This window comes from Zonotrichia leucophrys, chromosome 1, assembly GCF_028769735.1.
Source record: "Zonotrichia leucophrys gambelii isolate GWCS_2022_RI chromosome 1, RI_Zleu_2.0, whole genome shotgun sequence".
Lineage (NCBI taxonomy): Eukaryota > Metazoa > Chordata > Aves > Passeriformes > Passerellidae > Zonotrichia > Zonotrichia leucophrys.
In genome coordinates, this window is record NC_088169.1 from 26388930 (window position 1) to 26403478 (window position 14549).

The following is a 14549-nucleotide window of genomic DNA, read 5'->3' on the forward strand; positions in this document are numbered from 1 at the left end:
TTAAAGGAGAATATGGAATTGAAACTTCTGTAATTATATATAATACAGAGGTATTTTACAACATAATAGGCTATGCTCTGGAGAGGAAAGATAAGACAATGAAAATGCTAATATAATTTTTATTGTTTGCTCTTTTATGCAACTAATTTATATCTTTATGAGCCCTTTGATAAGGATGTAAAGGTTTGTGATAATACCTCTCTGTCAGGAGGAAACATTCTTCCTGGAATTATTACCTGCTTAACTACAGCAATTTTTCTTAATATGTAAATGTCAATGGAACAAACTTGTAACAGCAACTATATTAAAATCACAGGCAAAGTCTTACATGAAAAAAAAGAGCAATGGCTGTGGCCATTACACATTTCACAGCAAGTGACATGATGGAATTGAATGTTGTCATGGTTGAAAGCTTCGGGGATCTCACACACTTCATTGAATTCATCTACAAAATGCTAAGTCCCACTATGTTCCCTCACAGCAAGATTCCCAGTCCACAAAATGCTCATCAGGCCCAGCCTCTGCAGTGCTCAAGGAGAGGAGACAGACAGAGCTGCAGTAAGGGAAAACACAGCAGCCTTTTAAATAACTATTTCTCAATTGAATAAGCGGTCACCATAAAAGCACTTTTGACACTTGCTACAAGCAGATGAAAAAACAATATATAGACCATTAATACTGAACACATGGCCAAAAATTACTTCAAAAAGATATATTGGAATGCTTAATATTTTTACTAATCTGAGAGGAAATGCTGATGCTTTTTGGACAATGGAAATGAAAGAGGTGCAGTCTGTGTCACTGTCACCTGGGATTTACCTACAGGAAAAATAATGGACTGCAGACATCCTACTTCCATCCCTACTGCCTGGGGGGTCATCAGGAAGCATGAAGGGGTGAAGAAAGTGTAGAAAGGACCCTGTTTTGGATATTCTCCTGCCACCACCACTACACCACCGTGCCCACTCCCAGCCCTTGAGCATGCAACTTCCAAAAAAAACAAAAAGGGAAGGGAAGAGAGAACCATACAAAGGTACATGGACAGTGGGACAAGTCAGAATGCCTAGGCTGCAGTGCTGTGTCCCTTTCTTAAGAATTTGTCCTCCAGCTAGCAGTAACTCTCAAACTGGAAAATCTGATGACTGTATGACTGCATCATTATTATCTAAGTGAAAAGCTCGTTTTTGTAGTGTTTAATATTTCTGGTACTTTATGTATTGATTTGCAGTTACTCATGCTTCCTAAATAAACAGTTATAAAACAAATTGAACACAGTCAGGAGAAAAAGCAGATACTCTTGAGAAACCTGAACCACAGCTTTTTTTGAAGCCCAGAATGCTGAGATTGCTATATTTAGTGCCTTATTTGGTGGGAAAGAGCAAACCACTAAACGATTTCTTCCAGCTTCGATTGAATGCTACATCAAAACAAAATTTTACAGATGACATTAAAGTAGTCATCTTTACTTTTTTTCTTGATACCCGGCAGGGGGCAGGGGGGAAGTAGCCTCAAGACATGCAATTTATTTACAGTTTGACAGTTTCATAGTGTAGGACTTCTATACAGTCGGACTGTCTGATCAGAAATGTGTAAAAGGTGAAAAAATATATGTAAATGTGGGAACACCTTCGGGAAGACCTGTGAAGTGCTACCAAAATAAAATAGCAAAATAATGTGCTTGTCCCTTTAAGATACCAAAAATAAACCACAATATTTTGCTCCTCTAAATCGTGATGCTGCACTCAGCTCTACAGTCACAGGAGTCTGACTGTGGGGAGTTCTCTGCTGGATCGAAGCACTGAGGTGTAAAATAGAGACATAAGGCAAGACCGACATTAATGCAAATCCAAAGTGAAGAGAACACAAAGTTCACAAAGCAGCAAGGACAGAATATTATTCACAATAACCATAGATTCCAGCACTTTCTCTTCTTCTGTTTATTTGCTGATCTTTTGTATATTTTTTCTCTTTGATTGTGCATGGCTTCCACTAATGAGGTTTGTCACTTATTCCAACTACAAAGATCTCTGGAGGTACTTGTGCATGGTGTTTGAATGAGAAAGCAGGTGAGTGAACAAGGAAGTAAATGGAAAATCACATTAGTAACCATAGCATTTCATCCCAGGAGAAGCCCCCTCTGCTGGAGGCTGGGCTTCCCCTTAATGAGTTTCATACACTTTCACAGTGATGGGGCAAGTCTTCCAAATGGTCCATGTGACTGCTCTGTCTCAGTAGTAGTAAGATATTCCTGATTCCTGTGCCTTTCCTGATGAAGAGGATAACTTTGCAGCAGCCAGGAACTGGATCTGCATCAGGTAAAGCAGAAGAACAAATCTTGGTTGTAATTGCAGTTGACTGCCTGAGCTGGCAGAAGATGGCAGCCAAATTATTTCAACTGATGCGCATTTGTTTGATTGCATCTGTTTAGAAGCCTCTGTTCTTTTAGAGGATTTTGTTAAGAAACTACTTAACAAAGGTGACCTTTGTTAGCAAGGATGTGGGAATTATATGTTGTCACAATGACAGTGCATTTAGCTTTTATAAGAGAAGTTATGCATTATTGCCAGAGGTTAGAAACAGATAGGTCAAAGAGCCAGAAATGTGTCTCTTTTTCACATACATATTTTCTGGAAAAACAAACAAAAAAAAGATCTAGACAAATAAAGTCAAGCAAGAGTGAAGTGATCTTCAATGTCCAGCACTTTTTTGAGTGTCCCTCTGTCCCTTTGGGCTACTTTACTTCTAGTACAATCATCATCAGAGCAGTTTGAGGCTGGTCATTTTACTTGCTTTGTCTTTACCTTCAGTTTGTTATCTCTCCTGGACAGTTAAGTTGTCAGAGTACCACTGTAACTGTTAATTACATTCTTCTTCAAATGAAGTACATCTGTCACAAACTCCAGGCAGGGAAATGTTTTTAACATAAAGTATATTTCAGCATTATTGTTGGTATCTCTTTTCACTAACAATATTTAGAAGAATCTGAAAAAAAATATTATTTCAATATTTCAAATTTCAAAACATAAACATCTGTTCACTGAGGGAATAATTTCTCTTTTTAGTACCAATTTACTAGTTTAAATATATGGTGACTCAAGAATGAGAACTTTTTCTTTTCATTAGCTTTTCAGAACTATAACAGATGGAGAGACACAATTAAGAAGTGATACAGGGGAAAAGCCAGGGACACTGCAGGATAAACAATTTCACTCAGAGCACATGCCAGTTTCTCAAGCAGGTAAGCTGCATACAATTAACAGCTTTTCAATCTCTGCCATTTCCCACTCCTCACACTATTCTCACACATGCCTGAGTTAACCCCTATCACCTATATACAGTTTTTCCAAGAAGTATTTAGTAACTTTGGCTAGAACTACTAGAGGTAATTAGTCACTACCATAATAGGAAGCAGGAACCTAAACAGATGTTAAGCTAAAATCTAGAACAAAAATCCTGATGTCTACCATGTTATCCTTTTATATTTTATCACCAGCATGCTTGTGAGAACTGTGGCACATTATTAGAGCCCAACTTTAAATCCTGCCTTCCCACCTTCCAAAATCAAGGTGGACTAAACTGCAAAATATCTATTATGCCTCAAGAAGAGAATCCAGCATGTAGTGAGCTGCTGCCCTTGGACAGTCTCAACATTTTCACTGCAATGATGAAATGGAGTGACTTAATAAGTGTTTAAAAGTAACAGAAAATACATCTGTACATAAGAAAAGTACATCTTTGGCCCACTAACATATTCACCTTGATTTCTAATGCTATTATAGAATGAGTGGGATATTTCAAGCACAGCTGTACCGGTACAGTAAGTAAATCAGAAGGAGTGTGAGATTCTGTAGTAAGTAGTAGGATCTAGAGAACGTGGTAATTCAGCTGGGCAGGTAGGAGAATCCTGAAAGGCCAGTAATGGATCACAAGGGATCAATCAGAAGAATAGGAAGGAGAAACAGAGAGCAATGGAACAGGAGGGCAAATCTGCAGTCAGAAAAGACACAAGAAATTTGGAAAATACAACATACAGGTAATTTTAGGAATTTTTAAAATGAGAAATGAGGAGTGAAATAAATGTGATGGCATATTCAAGACAAAGATGATTAGTTTAATAAATTGCTTAAAAGTGAAACATTGCATAATAGGCAGAACAGATCCATGACCAATAAGATCAAGGCTCCTCATTTGGCTTGACTGCTAAGTCACAACTTGACCTTCAGCAGGTCACTTTAGGATAGATCCAATAAAGGACTCAGGCACCTTAAGCCTGACTTAGGCAGATTTGATGTACCTAAGTCTAAAACTGTGACCTCAACACCCTCCTCAGTTGCCCACTGACCCTGGAGAAGCTTGCCACTCCAAAAATCAAATGTGTGTGCTGTGCAGTCCTCCCTGCACAACCACGGCTCAGCTGGCAAGGTCCTGTGCCAACTTTCAGTGTCCCACCAGTGCTGGCTTCTGGGCTGCACAATGAGGTGCCTTTTGTGCAAATATGGGCACAAATGTAGGGTGGGATTTCAGAATGTGCCCAGAACCCAGATGTGCTCATTTTCTCTCTTTTTCCTGGCAGTGCAGGGAAGGCAGAAAAATGGCTCAGCTTTGCTTGAGCAGCAGCCTGGAAATGGCTGTGTCTGTGTGTCCTCTGCCCTGCACTGCAAGAGTCAGTGAGGACAGGAGCTTTTTGTCCCCTTTTCACCACAGAGAATGCAGCCAATCCACACCTATGAGCTGCTTCCAGGCTGTGGATCTGAGGAAAACGCTGCTTGCAGCCCCACCTTGGTTCCCTAAGCTGAGGAGAGAGCAAGGAGCTCAGAAATATCTCCATGATGGTCATGCTCAGAACTGAACCGTTGTTAACTGCTCCCAGCTCAGCAGGTGAAATTCCTTCCCTTCAGAGATGCTCTGTGAGGTGCACCAAGTAACATGGGCATGGCACACAGGGACACTCAATTAAATGAAAAAAAACCAGATTGTGGCACCTGGATGAAAGAAACTACTGAAAGTATTAAAAGAAAGCTTTAGAAAGCAACTTTCAGCATAATTTGAAAATTTGCTTTCACTCCAAGCCCAGGTAAGAAGCAATGTCATTAAAAAGCCTGGATTGACTAAATAGTACTGTTTGAATAAAAGCTGAATAACTTGAAAAAATATTACAAAATATGAATATTCTGTAAGTTCTTTGAAATTGGAATAGCTAGACAGAGAAGTACATTAAATGGAAAAAATTCCTGTTACAGCTTTGCAATGTGTTTGTTTTGAAACTATCTCTATGTTCATGAAGTTCTTCTGTAGTTTTTACTTGATAATAAACTAGTTTCCTGAAGATTGATGACATGCACACATAATATTTTAATATGTAACTGTTCTTGTAAAGAAACAGAAAATAAATAAGTTTTGTGTTAACTCATGCAGAATTGCTAATTTTGGGGAAAACTCCTGTTATTTCATGGATCTTTTTTTTTTTATTTTCACCTTTCAATTTCAGTGATGATTTCTTGAAGCTGAAATGCAAGTAAAGAAACCTATGTCACAGAAGTGTTAGGTCTGTAAAAAGGAGCATGAAAATGGGAGGTGCTGCAAAATGAATATAAATTATTAGTTGTAACCAAGATGAAAATTGGGGTTTAGACCAACATCCCTTTAGTGTTTGAACAGCAACATTAGCTTGACCACAGTGCACTTAGTGTTCATTAAATGATACATTTTGCAATCTAACCAGCAATAAAAACTGCTGAATTTATAAAATGCATCTACATTAAAGGTGACCTGTAAAGAAACAGTCATATGTTCTTTCTGTTAGTATTTATGTAATGATCTCAAATAGTTCAGTTTCTATTTTTTCTACGTGTTTGTTGTACTAGAAATTTGTGCGTTCTTTGTGGTAAAATATTTGATGGTCCAGAGAGCTATGTAATTGTGACAAAACAAAAGTCAAAATAAGGAAAAACTTCATTGTTTTGCCATGAACTAGACAATAAGGGACAGCTTATGTGACTGCTGCCAAAGAAGGGAACGGATTTTCACAAGCATACAATTCTGATTTTGTTAAAATCGACTTTTTTAGTAAAAGATTGACTTTTATAAAATTAATAAGTTTCATTTAGTTATTGAGAGAGTATTTGGTTTAGAGCCTTCGTTTTATATGAATTGTAATCTGAAACTGCGTACAAAATTCCTGCAAACTTGAGTGAGTTCCTCGGTATGAATGGCATGAACAAACAACAGCCGCAGAAAACAAAGGCCTAAATACCTAAAAGGTGTAGTCTTAGGCATCTAGGAAAAAAAAGGGGAATAATGATACGCTTTACTTCTCCTTCGTGGGCATTTTTTGCGAGTTCTGCTTCTCCGTTCACCTATCCCCAAGTAGTTTCTCCAGTTTGCGGGCTCAGCAGGGCTGTGACGTTTGGTACCGCACAGAGGTTCCCTAATCCGCTCCCGCCGCGCTCCGCAAGCGGGGTCGGTCCCGGCTGTCCGCGCCGGCTGCCCCAGCGCTGCCGCCCCTGGGGCCGGAGCGGGCTCGGCTCCAGCACGGCTCGGTGCCGCGGCCGGGCGGAGGAGGCACGCTGCAAGGAGGCTCCACCGCACCGGCACGGCGGGGCAGCGTGCCCGGGAGGCGCCGGGGCGGGCGGGGGTCGGCGCCGTCCCGCCGCGGGCACCCCCGCCCCGGAAGGGCGCGGCGGCCGCTCCCCGCTGCCCGGGGCGGCGCAGGTGAGGGCGGGGCGCAGGGAGCACCCACCGGCAGTGCTGCCGCTCCGCAGCGCTCCCGTGCCTGCCCAGGATCGTTCATTGTCTCCCTCCACTGCTCCCAGTTTCCTCCCAGTAGTCCCAGTGTCACTTCCCGACTCGCCCTAGTGGCCCCAGCAACATTCCCCGGCTCCATTCCCGTGCCCCCAGGTCCCCGTGCCCATAGCGGGGGATCGGAATGAGATCCATCTTTAAGGTCCCTTCCAACCCAACCCAACCCAACCCATTCTGTAGTTACGAGTACTCCCAGCATCATTCACTAACTCCCCTTAGTGTTCCCAGTTCACTCCCAGCATCATTCCTGGTTTCCACTCCGTGCTCTCATGCCATCCCAGTTCTTTCCAGTATCGCTTCGTGGCTACCCTCAGTGCTCCCAGTGCCACTCCCTGGCTCTCCACCAGTGCTCCCAGTTCATCCCAGCGCACCCAATGCTACTCTCTGGCTTCTCCCTATGCTTTCCCTTCCCGCACAATTTCACTCCCTCCGGTGCTCCCAGTACGATGCACTGGCTCACCGCAGTGTTCCCAGCCCGTTCCCAGGCACGGGCAGGTTTCCCGCCTCCCCCCGCCCGGAGCCGGTACCGGCCGCTCCGGGAGCCGCGCGCGGGACGGGCGGGACGGGGAGCGGGCACGGCTGCCGGCGCGCGCGCCCGCCGCGCGTGACGTGCGCGCCACCGGGGCCCCCGGCGCGATCAGAGCGGCGCGCGCCGGGCGGGGGCCGGGCCGGTACCGGGCGGGCCCGCGCGCGCGCGCCAGGAGCGGGGAAGGGCGGGGGGAGCGGCGCGGGGGCGGCCCCGGCCCCGCCCGCCGGATAAAGCGCTGGGCGGCGCGCGCGGCGGGCAGAGCGCAGCGGGCGGGGGCGGGCGAGCGTTCCCGGCAGCGCGGTCCGCTCCGCCTGCCCTCCCCTCGGCGGGACTCCAGCGGCGACGGCAGCGGCGGGGGGCATGCGGGGCCGCGGGGCGACGCGCCGCAGCGGCGGCGGCGAGCACATGGCATAGCCGGCGGACGGTGGCGAGCGCCGGGCCGGCGTCACAGCGGGTCCGGCGGGGCGAGCGCGGCTCTCTGCATGTGGCCAGTGAGGAGGAGAGCCAGGGAGCCCGGCGGCACCGGCGAGCGCCCGGCGGCGCGGTCCTGAGCCGCCCGCCCGCCATGGATTGCAGCCTCCTGCGGACCCTCGTGAGCCGATACGTGAGTAGCGCCGGTGCCGCTCCAGCCCGGGCGCGGGGGGCAGCCCCGCCGTGGCCCCGGGCTCGCAGGAAGGGCTCGGTCAGGAGTTGGGCGGTCCCGTGACCGGCTCGGCGGCCGGGGAGCCGCGGGGCCGCCGCACGTGATGCCCGGTGCAAGCGGGGATGCGGCGGCACCGGGTGCCGTGCGCTCCCCGCAGCCCGCCCGCCCCACGGGACTGTCCTTCGCTGAACCTCGGCGCCTTGACCTGAGTTCAGTGCGCGGTAATTCACAGTGTGCTGCCATACGTACTTGGCAGCGCACATACAACCTCCAGCTCTCCAGCTGCCTTTTTTTAAAAATATCTTTCTTTTGGTTTGTTCATTACCTTTCTCTTCCCTATATTGTTACAGTCGAGCGACTTTTTTTTTTTTTTTTTGGTGGAATTGTCCCATTTAAGTATACTGAGGAATGGTCGGAACGGTCCCAAGTTTTTGTAGGTGTGCGTAGTAAGATTCAAACACGCCGGACTTGAGAGTGCTTCGGGGAAAGAGGGCGGATGTGGCTTGTTGGTGATGGGTGAAAACCCATCCGCATGGCCCGAGAGAGCAACCGGGCAGTGCATTTAGAGGGGGTCCGAGTGTAGGCTCAGGTGCGTCAGTGAGTGCAGCTCCAGTTCCATGGAGCCCTAATAAATGCTCAGGATAATGGTTTGAGTGGATTAGCAGGATGCCTCTAAGTGTGGGGTTGTTCAGTACAAGGCATGGCGACCACCAATGCTAGGAAAGGGCAAATTTCTGCTTTTGAGCATAGAAGTAATTTTTAAAAGATAGGGAGAGATAGTAGCAATTTTCAAATACAAATAATTTTTCTTTCTATTCAGGAAATACTTTTGCCTTGGTCAGAGCACTCAAGTTTTCTCACTTACAGGAAATACACTTAGTTTTGTGTGTGCCAAGACCTGTGTCCACCTAATACCGGCTGAAGTCTGTCTTTCTGAAGTATAAATGAAGAAAAGTAGCAGAGATGAAAATTGTTACTCTTTTTTTCTTGTGGTTTACAATAGGATATATGTGGGATGAGGAGAGAGTAGAGAGGGGAGTACTAAAAGCAGCTATGTGTGTATGGATCTTTAGAAAGTGGTCCTAAGAAAACGAAGAGAATACTCCAAATAATGTGTAGCAACAATAATGATGAGGTACAAGAGAAGCAATGGTCTCTGTGGATGTAAAGACCACGTGACTTGTGCTGAGGTCTCTTTGGAAAGAGGTAGGATCACTTTGGGTGTAGAGATATGTCAGTGCTGATATAACTGTTGGATTTAGTTTAAGATTTCTTCCTTAGTGTTTGCTCACAAATGGTGTGATCGTTTTGCACAGAGCAAGCACACTGTTAAATCTCCTGTGCATAGCATTGTTGGTGACCGCTTCCAAGGTGGGCTTAAGCATCAAATATGAAGGAAGTGGGCTTGAGAGCAGCTGCAGTAAAGATCCATGAGAAGACAGTATGTTGAAAGTAAGGAGCTTGAGCTCTTGGGTTGTGGACTGTCACCACTCTCCTGCACTGCTGATGAGACTAAGGCAGCAGTCTAAAAGATAAATAAAACATGATTATATCCCATGTGAAGAAGGCTTCCTATTGCCTTGGTCACACTACCTTCTGTACTGTGTCTATGCTGACAGGTTGTGCCTAGATAACTGGTAATTGCTTGGTATGGTCCATGCTGCCTTGTGTATTTTCACCTGTTGCTTCTTGTTATTTTGCTTTTGCTTGGTGTCTTAACTTTGAAACTTTTCTTCCACGGAAAGGTAATTTAAAGGAGAAGGTGCTGTGAGTAAATTTGTGTTCATTTCAGTAAGACCGTTGAGGTCTGGCAACCTTCTGTTTATGTTGTGTGGTTTTTCTCATCTATTTCTCTTTTGCTTCTCCATGGTTCAACTACTTTTGTACATCTACAGCAGTGAAAATGAGAAGTCCTAGTTTGACTGCTGGGCCTGAAACTGACTGCTCTGCATGAGCAGCAGATGTGCATGTCAGGTGCATCACTCCAGAGGTGTTCACCAAAGCTCCGTGTGCACCAGCCAGGCACACAGATGTAGATGTGCTTGCCACTTTCCAAAATGTTTTTAATAAGGGAGACAAGGCAGAGACTTCTGTGGGAGAGCTGGAGTGGACAGTTACATCTTGGGTTTATTCCAAAGTAAGCTCAAACTTGGCTGTAGTTAAAGTCAATACAAAAACTCTTTCGTAATCAGGGTCTTAGAACTATGCATTTTTGTTCTGCAAGTCTCCTGGACTTGTTCAACTTCATGTCTTTCCTAGAGAAAGACTGGTCTCTGGATTATGCTGAAAACCTTGGCTGCTGCATCTGGAGATGCTGGGTTAGCTGGGAGCTGTTACGGTATGATGTGGGGAAAACAAACAGTTGGGATGTCATGTACTAGTGGAGACTGCTAATAGGATAGTTTCTAATAGTTCTGTGTCCTTACTTGTCTTTCTTGGTCCTGTTTGTTGTAGGACATAGAGGTATAAGCTAAATACTAGAGAGTTTGTTGTGATTGGGAAGTTCCCTCCCATTTCTCTTTCATTTACTGGACAGTTTCTGTCCTGAAGCAGTGCAAAATCAGTGCACATATTTCCAAGGCCCGGTGGAAGAGTAGCAATGACTGGGCGCTGTCAGCTTCCTGGTTAGCATTTTCAAATATTTGCTGTTTTACCTGCACTGAGTGTCCTTTTTCTATCTTCAAGGCATTCAAGAGTTTAGTGATGTGGGTTGAATAAGATATATGTTCAGCATGCTAGTCATGCTGTACTGAATATCTCTTCACCAGGAGATGATGTAGTCTCTTAGAAGGACAGAGGGAATTGTCTTTGTCTTACAAAGTTTTAAATTGACATTATTTTGTTCTGCCTCTTAAGATCATCCTGCAAATTTTGGGTTCTTTTCACTTCACCTTTTGCTTCCTGTAACCATGAGTACAGCCGTTCTCAATTTATAGGACTGATAGTGAAAAATAGCTTTGTTATGGAAAAAGTGTTTGTTTCACTGCAGTACAGCTGACAGGAAGTTCCGTTTTCCAAATCCTTTGGAAGCTAATAAGCAGCATTGTAATTTTCTTATTTGTGTATATTGAGGTTAATCTGTATATTTTACTGCTTTAGAATGTGTATGATCTATATTAGTGGCATCTTTAAGTAACAAAATAGAAACACCCTAATTTACAGCTTTGCTTCCACATGGAGTCATAGGAACTTAATAAGTCTTCTACATTAAGATAAATAAGATATATTTTGAGACCAAAAAATTATTTTCCAAGTAATGGAAATAATGGTTGTGTGTGGGTAATATGAACATTACTACGTGGGACTATACTTTTTGTCACATACTCTATAAAAATAGAACCTTTTTTAGATGTTGCTTTTGCATCAGACAAAACGCTTCGCTGTCTTCTCCCTGGATTCCCTGGATGATATGTGCTACCCCAGGGAGGGCAGCTGCACAGCCAGAGAATACAGAATTAGCATCGGCTGTCCTGTAAGTGTCATGCAGAACCTGCTTAGTAACAAGAGAAACTTGTTAGCTTAATATTAAGCAGTACGCTATTTAGGGAAAAAACAAGCATACGATGGCAATTAAAACTACCTCCATACAAGATTAGCTTCTGTTTTGTAGTTAAATTATTTGGGACACTGTGGATATCATTAGGTGATCTGTTCTGCCTGTGTTAATGCAACTGCTTTAGTTTGCTCTGATCACTTATTTTTTGCTGGTGATATGACTTCTGCAGTCTGTCCCCATCACAGTTGAAAGTTGGTTAATAATATTTAAACAGATTTTGGTGACATCTTTCACCAAATGAATACTTTCCTTAATGAAACATGGTCATTTGTTTTTTGTAGCTGTTCATGGCTGAACATGGGTTTGGATATTCCTGAATATTGTTGATTTGACTGTATCTGGGCAATCTGGGAAGATGTTGCCCTTCAGCATATGCCTGTTTGGACACTAAATGGTTGGTGAACATCTTGCTGCCTATGGTGACAGTCTGTTCTGTATCTGTAGGACAGCTGGCCCTGGTCACTGAAAGCTCCTGCCCAGGTTGGTGGCTTTAGGTTGTACAGTAAATGCTACTGGGTCAGAGGTTTTGCCTGTGTTATGTAGTATATTTAGAGATCTTGCCACTTTACTGCTTCTCCCCTTCTCTTACTTTAGGATTACAAATCTAGATCTTAAATATTTGTTACCTGTGTAAGTATCTCTAAATGGAGGTAGTAGCAGGTAAGACATGTTTCCAGAAGGAGCAGGGATTTACTACAGCTTTGGTCTCTGGGGAGCTGCTGGCCTATTAGTTGTGCAAAAGATCTCTTTTTTTGGGAGGCTGGAATAAATTGAGTTTACAAATGGATGCTCTATTTTTCACTTTTGTGGAAGTGGGTCAACTTTAATCGTAGTTTGAAAAGACATTTGACTAGCCTAACCAGGAAGTTATTGTAGGGATTTTTAGCAAGTTCTTAACTAAGTTTCATGACAGCCTGTGACTTTTTTGTCATTGACTTAGATGATTTTGTTGCTTTTGATTGGCATTATAATTCTAAAACTGTTTTCTAATTAGATTTCCTAAGTATTTTACTTGTGTTTGTAGTCTTAGTAGATATAAATTAATATTGAATTTATTTATTTATCTGACTTCACAGTAGAGGTTGATAACTGCTTTGATTGGAAAGCTGGTGAAATTGTAAGCCTCGGTGCTTTATAGTCATTTGTGTCTTAAAGGACAGTCCATTTGTCAAGTGTTTCAGATTTGGTTTTAATCTAAATTTAGATTTCATATTGTTTTTAATCTAAATTTAATTATTCATTTGAGGGTGTTTGTTTCTTGCTTTTGATTCTGACTTTATTCAGCCTCCTTTGCAGTCTTGCACATGAGTATTAAACTGGTGCTGTCTGTTTCTTAGTCAATGTTCCTGTTAAACAGTTTTCTTCCTGGGCAAGTAAGTCAAAAGCATTGTTATGTTTTGTTTCTAAGTTCAGAGATAAAACAGCTTCAGATTTTGTCAAATTATAAGCTGTATATAAACACATTTATATGACAGACTTTGTCTGCTGGCTGTGTTGAGTGTACAAAAGATGCTCTCTGTAGTATCTGTATATGTATTCATGGGTCAACAGTTAGTAACTTGCAGCTCTTAGGAGTTTGTGTCTGTTCCTGGTATGTAATCCATTTTTGTTATCCCTTGTGCAAGTCTGTGTGTCACAATGTTTTTTTGAAACTTGAGATGCTTCCCATCTCTCAGCCCTGCTTCACTGCAGGTACCAGTTCTTCCTGCTGCGGAAGGTTCAACAGAGGGCATCAAACAGCACGAGTAACTTTTGCATTCCTGTTTGCCTAAGCACCATTGCATTGTTATTTGCCTAATTGCCTTTTTATTTTTTGGGGGGATGGTTATCTGTATGGAGTGCTTCCTGCCGACTTTTCAGTGATTTACTTAAAAAGGGCAAAGTTTCAAAGCTTTACTTAAGTTAATCTTGTTGAATGTGGCTGACAGAATTTAGTACTCCTGCAAATTTCGCTCTTCACACTGATAGTGAGTCTTGTGTTCATTCTGGCTTGTAATGGACTTTAAAGATATGTCAGTATTATCTGATGCTGAAAAAGCGCCCAAGTTATTTATTGCTGAAGGGCAATAAACACGGAGAATTGCATGAGCTTTGTTTTGTCCCCTCCCCCCCACTCTATCAATTAACTAATTTACACAAGAAAAAACATAATTTCCTTTTTCTTTTGAGAATAAACAAATGAAAATAGGACATTGCATATGTAAAGCAGTTAACTTTCAGGAAGTCAGTGTACATGTTACATGCTGGTTGCTATTGACTACAAAATATTACTCATCTGCACTCATCAGATGTTCTATGATAGTAGAAAACATTGGTTTTGGAGCATCTAAATTGTAGAACTATTTCAGTGACTTAAAATAGATCAAGAAGTTTTGATCTTTTTTTAGCATCAAAAATTCTGAGATGAGAACTATGTAGTTGCTTTTGTCTCTTGATAACGTGTTGTTTGGCTTAAAAAAAGTTTATATTGTTCCAGTTTTGTGTTTTCTCAAGCACCACTGAGTGTCAGTTCTGCAAGCAGGAAGCCTTTTGAAAATTATTTTTGGGAATGGAAGAGGACAAAGTACCACACAGCATGTTTATAGCTTAACATCTCTGATCACCATTTCTCATTGATTCTTTTTCTTCTGTCCTACAGTAGTGGTCATACAGCACTCAGAAAACGGTGACTGGGCTGACAAATGAAGGATTCCACAAATCCCATGGCTGGCTACTGTTTATGGTCTTGAGATGGACATAATAAAACTTAGTCCATTTAACTAGGTTGAAATATGACTGGAACCCCATTGTGGTTTCTGAGGTGCTCCAGCAGGATTTACTGTGGGATGCCTCTGCATGTCATGTGCAAGTGTGTCAGGGAGCAGAAACAAGAGAAAACTGTGGCCGAGACGACTGAGCAGATGTTTCAGAACCTGTTACACAACTGGATTCAACTTTACTGGTTTTTTTCTTTGGGTTTTTGTTGGGCTTTTTTTGTTGTTGTTTGAGCAAAATAGCATACCTCTGCTCCTACAAGTCTT

General features: G+C 43.1%; 1 protein-coding gene across 7 annotated transcripts in view; it reads left to right on the forward strand.

The window, feature by feature from the left end:
• The first annotated feature begins 7611 nt into the window (after positions 1-7611).
• ATP11A (ATPase phospholipid transporting 11A) overlaps positions 7612-14549 on the forward strand; it is a 117497-nt gene continuing 110559 nt past the window's right edge. For all 7 annotated transcript variants that reach the window (XM_064709292.1, XM_064709301.1, XM_064709310.1 and 4 more), the window contains exon 1: positions 7612-7934. In XM_064709292.1, the coding sequence (XP_064565362.1) occupies positions 7896-7934 (39 nt within the window). In that variant the 5' untranslated portion in view covers positions 7612-7895. The remainder of the gene's footprint in view (positions 7935-14549) is intronic.